The 12,913-nt window shown below is 40.9% G+C and overlaps 1 protein-coding gene across 1 annotated transcript in view; it reads right to left on the bottom strand.

The window, feature by feature from the left end:
* Positions 1-3,075: 3,075 nt before the first annotated feature.
* The window catches only part of OTOF (otoferlin), a 146,118-nt gene continuing 136,280 nt past the window's right edge, over positions 3,076-12,913 (bottom strand). The window contains exons 40-46 of the mRNA XM_088152197.1: positions 12,297-12,439; positions 10,859-10,947; positions 8,819-8,917; positions 5,152-5,393; positions 4,550-4,728; positions 3,521-3,621; positions 3,076-3,256 (exon numbers count right to left, since the gene is read on the bottom strand). Coding sequence (XP_088008323.1) covers positions 3,076-3,256; positions 3,521-3,621; positions 4,550-4,728; positions 5,152-5,393; positions 8,819-8,917; positions 10,859-10,947; positions 12,297-12,439 — 1,034 coding nt within the window. The remainder of the gene's footprint in view (positions 3,257-3,520; positions 3,622-4,549; positions 4,729-5,151; positions 5,394-8,818; positions 8,918-10,858; positions 10,948-12,296; positions 12,440-12,913) is intronic.

The following is a 12,913-nucleotide window of genomic DNA, read 5'->3' as shown; positions in this document are numbered from 1 at the left end:
GACCAGCAGGCATGGGGGCAGGGTAGCATGTGATAAAACATGTGATAAAACATCACAGTCTGCACTCTCTAGTGCAACATCATGATGCAAATACACAGTGACAGAATTGTGTTGTCACTCACAAGATGCAATTCATCATTTTGGTGCCATCATGATTAGGAACAGATACCTATGATAGCAGGGACAGTAGGTTAAGGAACAGGTAGAATGGGAATGAGATAAATAGCAACTTAGTGTGTTCATATTTGGGAGGTGATGCTTATGAGCACTGGACTATTGAATTAAGAAAGAGGCTCTTAAAGGTCCTCTCTCCTAATTAGAGAGGACTGAATGTGTATGGGGGGATAGATGGGAGATTGAACTAAATAGCTGTGGGCTTTGAGGAGGTACCCAGTTTTGTTAAATGATAATACTGTGAACTGGCTGTGTGAGTTGTCCTTGAGTATCATTGGCATTGCCACAACATTCCCACAGCAAAAGTTGAGTTTAACAGCCAAAGTTGGATCTTTCACTCCATCCTTCCTGCTATAATCCTGCTCACAGGGCTTCACCAGCAGACTCATAATTCAAAACAATATAATTTTCCATTAAAAATGTGACATTATAACCTGCTCTCCAGCCCTGTCATACTCCCTCCAGATATTTAGGCTGTGCATTGTGCAAGAAATGAATTGCTGTGACTGAAAAAAAATTGGACTTTTAACTGGGAAGTTACTTTCTCAGCAACTGATTCTACTTCCTGCTAAATTACAAACCATAAAAAATATCTGATTACCAGCTTTGGACCTGGTCATTAGAAGCTCAAAAGAACTGTTTGACCTTCTGTGAAATGTTGCCTTTCCACAATGTTCTTTTTCGAAGTTTGATTTGCCAATTGTTCCAACTGGAAAACATTAATATCAAGAAACCTGGCTAAAGATCACAGCCAACCCCATTACAGTGGTTATCTAGAAAAATGGAAATTCTTCGTTTCCCTATTTATATTAATGGATAGGAGTATAAATGTGTGCACAGGTGCATATCCAAGTACCATTTCTGTAAAGATTCCAGGATGTTTTTAAAGCAGTTGAATGTTTCAAGACTGAGGGCTGCCTGCACTTTTTATTTAAGAAACAATAAGATTTTGAATTGTGCCAGTTTTCAGCTTATTTTGGTATAATGTGCACCTCACAACAGTGCAAAGAAGGAGCCAAGGTGAGGAAAATAATGACTTGCCTATGACTGTGTATTGAACCCATGGCTTGGAGTCACTGCAGTTCAGACTCTGTGCCACCACATTACACACAACCCCCCCTCACCCCCCCATAGAACAAAATGTTTATTTTCTTTTATTGTCTGACGCTAAGAAACTTCTAGCTTTTCTCATTGTGCAAAACCTTGGAAGACAAGGGTAAGCTTTCCCACTCTCCACTGCAGTAAACTGTTACATGATCAGGGGAGCAGGGAGCAGTCTCTTTTCTCAGTAAAGGGAAACTGCAGCATCAGACACCAAGAAGGCATGCCAAGATTTCTTAAGTAGCTGATCACTCCAAATCTAATATGAACAGGAATCCTTTGAAGTCTCTGCTTCTTGGGGGGACACACTGTGTGACATTAGCAAAGGAAAACAATAACAAAGAGAAAGAAGGGAGAGATGGGATAAATGCAATCCACACAGAATGGAAACACAGTTGTCAAGGTAATTCCACTTAAGATTAATTCATTTGTGGAGGACACTGAACTTGAGGCAACAACAAATAAATGTGGGAGAGGAGGCATTGTTGAAGAGGCTGAAGGAAACTCCTGAAAAGAGAACTTATATTGAACCTTGGGTGGGGGGACACCCCTTTCTCCCCTTTTCAAGTCATAAAGCAAAAATAAAGCAAATTTTGATCTGCTGCTTCCAAAAATCCAAAGAAAACACAAGGAAACCACCAAACAGAAATGATAGGTTGTATCAGGTCAGAAATGGGAGAATGGGGCAGCTGCCTTATGCCCCTAGAAGCTTCTTGACCATGTAACCAGGCATGGAGTAGAGGAAGAGAGCCACCATGATGAGAAGTAGAAGGGCCAGAACAATCTTGATAATTAGCCATTTGTAACGGGTGCAAATGAGGTATCTGATAGACTTGAGTGGGTTCAGGAACCAGATGAAGGATGTGTCTGGACGACTGTGAAAAGGAAAAAGAAAATGTCTTGATGGAGATTCCGTTCTTTGAGATGATTACTTCAACCCTTGTCTGCAACTTACCATCCCAAGACTTATGGCACCCACTGTTCAATAGCAAATTGCTTCTTTAAATATGTCAGAGTTACCCAAATAAGTAAGGTTTGGCACCTTCTCATTTATTCTGTTGTTGGCCTGAAGGCACAAGAAGACTGTTGATGAGAAGCCAAATCAAACACAACTACTAGCTTGTTCATCACCCACCAGGTACTTGACAAATCCTTTTGTTTCAGTTCAGGTACACTGCAAGAAAAGAAAGCTGTCCAAACCTTGGTGGTCCACTATTCATTAATGCTACAGTAAGTCAGCAGAAAGGTCATATCTTGTGCAGAATTGCTTTAGAAGCATTAATAAAGCAGCTTGTGATGCATAATACTGTTGACAGGATGTTGGGATGCAATTCTCATAATGCAGGGCTCAGCCATTTGGAAGAGTGTGTTGGGCTATTCCTCAGACTTTTGTGGGATGCTTGTGAGCTAGGGGTTTTCTGGCTTTCCTTTTCTCTCCACCAAGAATTTTATTTTCTTGGATGTTTAGGGTCAGAATTCAATTCCATGGCTGGCTTTCAAACCTAAGATTCCATTCTACAACCATCTGATACAATCATCAGGAAAACTATCTCTAAACATGTCAAAACCACTCAGTCAATAACATTAGCAAACCCTCACATATTTGGATTGAAGAACAAGAATTCTAACTTCGGGAATGGCAGTATTATCAATCACAGACCTTTAATAGTTTGTAAGATATCTGTTGTCCTTACTTCAGTCTGCCTACATTTACAATGGACTTATTGTGGCATAAAGTGATACTATAAGCATGAGTTAGGTGGAAAAACAGAAATACCCTGGGCATAGAAGGAAGCCTACTCAGGCCCCGAGAAGTTTCTTGACCAGATAGCCAGGCATAGAGTAAAGGAAGAGGCCAACCATAAGGAGCAAGAGAACGAGGAGAAGGATTTTCAGCAGAAGCCAACGATACGTGTGCCAGATAAAGTAGCGGATGGACTTGAGAGGGTTCAGGAACCAGATGAAGCTGGTATCTGGGCGGCTAGGGCAGGGTGGGGCAAGGAGAAGAGAGAGGCCAAAAAAATATAAGTAAGAGAAAGACTGGAAAACTGAATGGAGCCATGGGGAGGAGGGGTGATGACGGTAGAGGCAGTCTAATTTTGTTTGCTGCCATAGTACCGTGTGTGTGTGTGTGTGTGTGTGTGTGTGTGTGTGATCTCTCCCTTGGCCTCCCAATCCAGTATCCCCACTGAGTGTCAGTCTCCTTGGATATCACTGCTCCCATCATCCTTTCCCATGTACTCACTTGGGTTTCTCCAATGGGTCCGGCTCATTACGAGCCAGCCCAGCTGGACATTTCTCAGCTTCCTCAGCTGTCAGTAGATGAAGTTCAGCCTCCACTTTACCCTGCAAGGGGATCAAAAGATCACAGAGGTTATCTTCAGAATGAAGCAACAAGGCTATATTTTTAGATAAGGTAAAGATGCAGGTGAATTTGCTTGTATGGTAAGTAGGATAATGTGTTGCTGAAAACATTGCAGACATTTGTAGAGAGTAAGGAAGATGACCTTGATGGAAATACGTGAGCTCCATTACCAAGGGTAAAACATCTTAAGTCCACAACCAACAGATAGCATTTGTAAGCGGCTCAGACACCTGCCTAATTCACAGGAATATAAGGAGGAGGAGGAGGTACAGCACAAGAAGACTTGTACGATTCTGTTACTCTATCCAATATTAATAAAACTTTTTATTAATAATAAATATATTTTATCCTTCCTGTGGAGATGATGTCTTGGTCTGGTCTACCTAATGGGGCTGACATCAATCTTGCAAGTCTTATTATGCACCTCCTCCCCTTTCTTATATTTCTGTGAATTAGGAAGGTGTCTGAGCCACTTACGAGTGCTATCTGTCTATTGTGGACTTAAGATACATTTTACCCTTTGTTGCTTTGGTAACAGAGCTTATATGTCTCTGTCAAGGTTATCTTCCTTACTCTCTACTATATTCATTCCTAACACCTACATAACAACATGAAGAATTGGAAGGAAGCATTGAGCATATAATATAAAAGCAGTGTATTCTGTCCACCCATATTATTTCTGATGAACTCATGCAATCCATTCCTTCATCCATCCTGTGTGAATTATCCTTACTTGTGAACTATCACAATTTCCTATCATCTTTCCTGGGCCAATTTAGGGATGCTAATGTCTTTTTGTCCTCATTCCTGCACTTTAAAATGATCTCTTTCCAACTGTCTTGGCTCCAGGTTTTCTGGGATCTCTCTCTCATTTAAATAAAAATGGCAGGTCTCCCCCACCAACATTACCGTCATCTCCATTTCATCATTCTCATCTCGAGCCAAGAAAGGCCACCAGCCCTTCACTCTCTTCTGCTTGAAGATAGAGATCATGGGCACCTCTATTTCACCAGTTCCCAGCTCCATGCTGCACTGCTTGGCTGTCTTAGCACCACGTGGGAAGCGGTTCAGGTCAAGCTCAATACCTCCTATGGGAGTGTGAAGAGAAGAGAAGAATATTGAAGATTCCCTTAGTTGTGAGATAAGAAATGCTTGAGATAAATCAGAATACCATAGTCTTCTATACTGCTTTGGCTCAATTTTTAACTTATACTGAAAAAGAATATGGGATTTATAATGCCCACTTCTATTTTTAAATGAACATTCCAAAATCCTAAAATACTTCTGAATCTCTGATTAATGTACGTCATCTGCATCTTAATTGGTGCAGTCTGATAAAACAAACTACCGATGCATCCCCACAGTCTTAAACTGCTCATTCATGATTCCTGAGAGGATTATTCATCATCTCCTATCCCAACCCATCTTCAGTTTCACCTATATTTCTGATCCAGGGAACAGTTGCCTTCCAGAAGGTAATTCTGATCAGCAATCAAGGTCTTCCTACATACCAAGGAAATCATCAGCAGAAAAGTGATCAGCATCCCACACTTGTAATGTGAGTCGGGCTGGAATCTTGTACTCAGTTTCATCCCAGGAGAACATAGACTCTTTCTTAGAGATGACAATCTTTTCTTCAGCTGCAAGATAGTCGAAAGGAAAGATATAGCGCCAGTTGAAATTGCCCTCTCCTGTCAGTGAGTGATAGTGGACATCAGTATCCTGTTTGTCTTCTTGCTGGCCCTTCAGCCACCTGCAGGAACAAAAACAAGGAAGTTCAGAAGAAAGGATGAGATAGGAAAAAACCAGCCATATCACTGAATGACTGATTGACATATCATTCTGGGCCAACTCAGTAGTGGAGAGGAATGACAAAATGTAGTTTTGGAAGCTGGGGAGCTTTGCTTGCAGGGAGGCAGAGGAGACCGTGAGGATGTGGAGTAAATCTACCTCCAATCTAGCACCTTCCATATGGGTTGGACTACAACTCCCATCATTCACAGACAGCATGATAATGGGTAATGATTGCTGTAAACCAATACCTTTAAAAGGAATATGGAGATAACCTTGCTGAAAGAATGGATGAGCCATGAAGGGAGGAAGAATTAAAGCTCAGTCATGGTTAAGTGGAAAGTGTGAGAAAGAAATTCAAAATAATCCTGCATTGATCCTGTGGTATAAGGTGGCAGACAGCAACTCTGGCAGATTTTTAAGATTCTGTTGTTATACCCTACAGCATTCCTGTAATCCTTGAAGTGTCTGTTTCCTGATTTGGTCCACCTCACAGGGGTGAAACAAGTTGAGGAACACTGGACTAAAAACTCTTCTCCATGAGTATGACTTCCATTTTGTACATGACAAAAAGTAGTGGCAAAGATCTCAAAATGCAGAGGTCCGCGTGACCCCGAGAGTAAGCTACTTTGGATTACCCTGAAGGCAGTAAATTAGTTATTTCACAAAATGACTGCATTGCTTGATGCTAAAGTGCTTGATGCTTATTTGTTAAGTAGAATTCATGCTTATTCTAAAGAATTTGGAATTGTTCTATTAAGCAGAGGGGTGGAGATAGAAAGAAAGTATTTTCTGTATATATTTCTCTTTCTCTTGCACTGCCTAAAATGGGACATATCAAGACCATTTACCCATTGGAATTGGAGGAACAACATTCATTTGGGGATGCATATTCACCAGAAGTGTTCATATTTTAATTATGAAACAGCCTTGCCTTCCCATACAAAAAAACCCTCTGAACTTCCAAATAAATTCCTGGAAGCTAAAAATAGTAATTTTTTAGCTTTAGCTCTGAAATGTAGTCTTTACTACCAGTGTTGAATTTATGATGATTTTCAGAAAAGACAAATCTCAGGAAATTCTGCCTTTATACCAAAATTATTTCAGAGATTTCCCCAGGAGTTTCATACTGAACATTTTAATGATTCTGCTTGATATAGCTGAAAATAGACCATATCCTCTGTGAGGATTGGGGCTAGATTATTTCTGCTCAAGTAAGAGGCTTTACCTGCAGATGTCCCCAAATGATTGTCCAAACTGCTCCCCCCGCCCCTCCAAAGCATGCAACAGAGAAGCAAGCTGACCCAGTTCAACCCTCCCATCTGCACAGTCTCCTTGCCCAGTCAGGCCTCTGCCTCTTGACTGAGAATTGTGGTTCACAGAAAGGAGAACACCCACCCTTTCAATTTACCAAAGCATGCAGAAAGGCAGAAGGCAAGAGCGCTCCACGTTCAGTCAGAAAGAAGAAAATCACCCTTTACATGTATCCAAGCTCCTTTGCCCTCCTAATTAGTTACCGTGCAACTCATTCCTAGATGCTTACATAGCTTGGGCTGGGTGGTTTGGCAGAAGTACATCTAACTGGGATGGTGTAAAAGTAACATCTGTGAAATGTTAGGACATATCTTGAATGGAAGGCACATGAGTCCCCTGACCTCTAACAACAAATCTCTGCACAATCACTAATTCCATAGACAGAAATCTTCAAGCTGTTCTGCTGCAAAACAGCTGACTGGGCTTCTTTATTATTCTGATGTCTGGAGACCACATACCATTGGGCTATATGGATGTGGAAGAGAAAATCCAAAATTACTAAGAGGGATGTTTTTAAGTAGGAAAAATTCTACATAGGATTGAGTATATAACCCATTACTGTTCTGTGTTGTATTTGTTCTTTTTGGAACCACCTAAGACTGAGAGTCAAAGGCTTCCTATTCTGGTGCCTTTTGTGATGATCTGCTATATGAAAGAACTGAAAAAAAGGACTAGCATTCTCCTTCCAGGATCAGCCCATCAGTTCCTTCTGTTGCTTAGGTATTCTGCAGAAGCATTTATATTAAGCCATCTGGGACTTTGCTTAGCTAATAGAAACACTCTGGATGTGCCCACTTAGTTCCCTACTCTTGTTTTAGATGTTTCTGATCACTCCCTCTTAATGTAAAGGTACCTCATAGCAGCTCAAACTATTGATCAATCTATCACAGGATTGTTTGTCTTAGTGGCATCAGCTTACCAGATAGATCTCATTCTTCTTCTAAGCTTCTCCCTCCTTTCTCTCTTTGGCATCCCTTTAATGGCACTCCTTAGTTTAGATCCTGGCTCGCAAGAGATTCTGCTTCCAGTGTTTCCTCCTGACTCAGGCCTCAGTACTACTGAATTTGCATGTGCATTTCTCTGCTTACACAGTAGTCCTGACAGTTCCACACAAATATGAATGAAAATGACCCTCCTTATGGTCCATGGGTGAGTAGAAGAAGGGGGCTTCATATCAAAATGATGTTCAATGGTTTTCTCTTTTGTACAAGTCCCTGGTTGGTTTACCATTATGAGATTCACTAGATTCCCTCCACTCAATTTACCATCTGGAAGCTGTTCTACAGCTCCTATGCCACCTAAGAGAGGCTGGCTTGCACCTAATATAATAAATCAAGGGTTCCTTACTTAGGGAACATCAGACAGTTTCATTTTTCTAGCAGGTGTTACTCTATGACACACACATTTTCCAAACACTTGTTCACATTTTTAAGTGTACACATAATGTAGTTGGACACATGAAACTATACTTTGTAAAGGAGCTATTAATAGATGGGAAACAAAAAAAAAATCAAAATAACAAAAATACTTTTAGATGGTCCAGAATGCTCCTAGTTCACCCCAGACCTCGTTTTGCTTTTAGCAAGGGAAATTGTTTTGAAAGCACATCTTTTTTCAGCTCTGCCAATACTTTTCCATAAAGTATGGATGTGCACTGCCTCCACCACTGGAATTACAAAGGATCAGAAGCCAACTCCTCTGTGCATTCTCTTGCCCAAACAGTCCTGCCTCTTGGAGGGGCTGAATAATGAGTCTTGATCAATAACTCCCTAACATGTCTGACTTCATCATCTTCAGGATTATCTCACTGATGTTCCCAGGAATTACCAAAAGCTCATACCTAGCTATCACACACAGCAGACAGTGGCACACAAGAACAAAACACACAGCACAAAAGAAAGGGGCAGAACAGAAAAGCAAAGTATCCATTACTGCTGCCTCCACAGAGCAGATGCTTTGCCTACGAAACAATCAGCCATCCTCTGCAGAGACCCGAGAGCCAAGCGGCACCAAAGTCACAGAAAGCTTACACACAGAATACTCAGCTGGCCTTAAGGGGCCGTATGTACGTACCCCCGGACAAAAATGTCACTGGATTTCTCGCCAGTGAAGTAATCATCGTCCTCCAGGACTACCTCATCAGTGTTCCAGATTATTACTCTAAGTTCATATCTGGCAAGGAGGAAGGAAGGGAGACAGGGGTGAGCAGAGGAGAGGAAGGATAGAGGTGGATCATGACAAGTGGGTATCAGGTTGCCCATAAAAATGATGTGCATATACTTTTATGACACCCCACCCCCACCCAGGAAGATTCAAGCTGCTTGAAAGAGGTCATTATATCTTGGGCTTGTTTGGTTTCCTTTTCAGTTGTTTTGGACTTATAACTGGGGTGGAAAAGCATTTCCTTACCACTGAGGTAAGGTACCACCTTGCATCCCTCAAATGCAAGGCTATGTTCACCTCCTTCCCCAAAGGACAGCAGATATCCTTTTAATTCCAATTTGCTTTTAGTGACTAAGGACAGGCCAATATGTGTTTGACAACACAGATGGTGGTTTTGTTATGAAATAAGGTTGCATTAGTCAGAATAGGGCAGGGACCAAATGAAATCCTATTAATTTGTCAATAACCCAGCCTCTCCCAAGGTAGGTCAAATTCCCCTGCCCTAGCCCAATCTATTTTGTTACTGAGATGTTGTTCTCAAGACAATGTGACTTCCCGCCACAATTTCAGGAGGACTGGTGGGAGAAAAAGTAATTCTTACTAATACTGCTTTCTTATTAATCTGCATGGGGTAATTTTCATGGAATGAAAATGAGACTGTCAGAAAGGTACAGGGCTAGATGGTCTTCTTATGGTTCTCATACTTTTTATTTATTCATTTATTTCTTTATTAAATTTATATGCCGCCCATCTCCCCCAGAGGGTAACTCTGGGTGGTTTACAATTAAAATCCGAAACAATAAAAACAATGAAAATATAAATATCCATATTAAAATATCTAATAACAATTCTATGTAAACAGCCTATATACAATTCAAGATGATGCAGGGGGAAGCAGTATCGATCATCCCACCAGCCATTATTTATTTATTTATTTTTGTCTGCACTCAGTCATTGCTGACCCCGCAGTGACTGCTTGGATGAGTCCTTGCAGTTTTCAAGGCAATTGTTTTTCGGAAGTGGTTTGCCAGAGCCTCCGATACTCAATATATATACAGGACTTTTAAGTAGAATAACTCAAGAAGTCATGAAGAACTCCTGTCCAAAATCTCTCTAAGGTAGCATCTTGTTTCCAACAGTAGCAATCAGATGCTCCTAGATAACCCATCAGGAAAAGCCTGAAGACAACTGCCCATGATTTTTGCCCACCATGCCTACCAACTCTTGATTGATGAATTCCACTATCCTCTATTATTTAGGGTTGTATGTGTCTCTAAAATATTTAGAATAAATGCTTTATTCTAAATATTTAGAATAAATGCTTTGGACTTTGTGCAAAGCCCTCTCTGCAATTCATGAATGAGTCTGACCATTTTTAGGTTTCCGCATAAGCTGAAAAAAGTTGTTGCTGCTTTAAGAGTTGCCTTAACTTTAATGAAGGATTCATTAAGCAGTAACTTCTTTTTTCAGGCTTTAATGTATAGAAGAAAAGGCTTAGCTTGCACAAGTTCTGAAGAACTTCTTGAGAATCACATGTGAAGCATACACAATTAATCTGTCTTGTTCCCTCAGAAAGTCATCTCCTAGGACTGTGCACACTTCAGATCTGAACTCAAAGCAGTGCTTTGGGTTATAGGCAGGTATTCATATTGCATGTGTGGTAATTCCTTAAACCAAGTGCATTTTTTCCTTGGATCATGCTGCATAATCAGTTGTTAAAAATGCTATGGACATGTTTTTCCCCATCCATCCAATTATACACAAAAACACTGGTAATTAATTACAACTTTTTCTTCTCTCTTTCCCCTATTTCTCATTTCTAGTCACACATTACTCATCCTTTTGCACTTGGAAGATTTCTTGTTTTTCCAGCATGCATTGACCCCACCAGCCTTAGGAACTTCCAAGTTGAATCCCACCCCCTTCACCCAATCTAGGGCAAGGCATTACTTCTTTGGTTTCCTTGGCGAGATGTCAATGGCAGGGCCTGGTGCCGGCATGTCCATCGGGAACATGTCCACCCATAACTCCAGCCGTCCCTGCAATATTGGAAAGACCCAGTTATTGGTTCCTGAGTGCCTTCAAATTTAGCCTCTTACCACTGGGTTCTATTTTCAGTCCCTACTGCTTCTCTCTTTACCTGGTTATTATAGACTTCTCCTCATCCCAACATTTTATAAACATGAGATTAGTCACGTGATTCACTTTGAGTTATGGCCAGTGGGATACTTCCTTGAAGTACACAAGCTGAATTCAGAGGGAATATCCCTTCTTTATTGCTTTCTCTGCCCAGCAACTAGCATTCAAAGGTACTTGCTTCAGAACATAGAGGCTCCAATTAGCAAGTCACTCATATTCTGTGAATCTAGCCAATCAACTGATGGCTCATGGGACACATATGTTCTTCCAGTGACAGTTGCTACCAGTATCCAAGGTCACACTTCTAATTCCTGCCTTCTTGCCATTGAACAGTTGTAATATTAGTCCACTAATGGGCCAGTGGGAATACAGCCTATCAAGGGGAGAGTCATACTGCTTCCACATTTAAAGAGCGGGCTTCCCCTTCCTCTGCCCAGCTGATTAGCACTGGAAAAGCTGTTCCCTTAAAGCGTTCTTAAGCTCTTTCACTTTCTCAGCATCAAAATAAAATAAAAGAAGGAATTATGGCTGTGCTAAGAAGAGCTGCGGACATTTGCAGCTTATAGTCAGTTGCATCTCCAAGGAGAAAGCTATAAGAAAGGTGACATCCAAAATTTGGTAGAACCAGCTGTAGTCTGAGATAGCTCTGAAGTGAGTATCTTCAACTCCTATGTGCTACCCAAGCTTGGTATAAAGACTATTGTGTTAGCTGTGCCATGCACAGCAAGATGATGAAGAACCACTCCCATTGAGGCTCAAAAGGACTGTACTCCTCTTCCCTGGTTCAGGCCTGCAAGTGCTGTGCCGAGACCAACCCCTAAGCCTGTGAAAGGAATGGGTTTAATGGGTCAGTTCCTAATATTGACTCAATAAATACATTTACAATGTTAAAAAGAAAGGGTCCCTCCACCACCAGTGTGGACCTCTACTCAGAAAAGATTATAATGGTAAACTCTTTTAAAAGCTCTTTTTTAGAAACTGTTTTTAAATGATGAGCATCACAACATCTTATGACTGTGTCAACAGTGATCTGATCATTCACGGGTATTAAGAAGTGTCAGAAGTGTATGCAGAAAGTGATTGTAAGGGAGGCAGGGAGTCAATAATAGCTGGAAGTGTCATCTTTAGTGTAATACTATGTTTAGAGTTCATAAAAGAGAATATAAGACGTAAACAGAAGAATGTAGATACAATTGATGTGCAAGGCCAACAGAACAGTGTATGTGCAGACAAAAATATTGCTGGGTACCTGCTCAATGCCTGGCTTGTCTGGGTTCAGCAAGGGCCTTGTCTCCACATGCTCAGGCACTAGTCTGCAGCCCACACGGGGAATTTCCTCCCAGTGGTGCAACACGGTCAGTGCCAGATGCTCATCTGTCTGCTTTTTCTGACCTGTTAGCATGGAGAACACAACAAAGACATGGAGGTAAAGAGAGAATACAACCAAGGGATTGATTGATTGGGTGAGTGACTGATTATTTATAGCCTGCCCCATCCAAATAGACTCTGGGCAAAGTACAAGAAGTTCAAAAACCAAAACACCCCAGGAAAGCCAAATACAATAAAATATATCACAATAAACCATCATATCAGCAGAAAAGTGTCTGAACCATTATTCAAGTTCCAGTAAAATGAAAGTAAGCCAAATTCTGTGTTAAGATCAGTGGAATGTTTTCATATGCATGTTTTGAAAATTAAATAAATTGGTATAATTTTGCTTGTTTTTTTATAACTTAATTTTATTTACTAATCACCAGAGGAGAAAGAAGATAAAGTGGGGAACTGAAAGTTGCCCCAGACACATCCTTGCTTCACAACTCAAAATACTGATCTGTCTCACTCTCATTTTTAACATTTCTATAATAG

This window comes from Python bivittatus, unplaced genomic scaffold, assembly GCF_059951505.1.
Source record: "Python bivittatus isolate LINGU-HERP-01145 unplaced genomic scaffold, Pbiv_v1 ctg000690_np1212, whole genome shotgun sequence".
In the NCBI taxonomy this organism is placed as follows: domain Eukaryota; kingdom Metazoa; phylum Chordata; class Lepidosauria; order Squamata; family Pythonidae; genus Python; species Python bivittatus.
The sequence above is the reverse complement of the archived record's forward strand: the minus strand, read 5'-3'. Positions and strand labels throughout refer to the sequence as shown.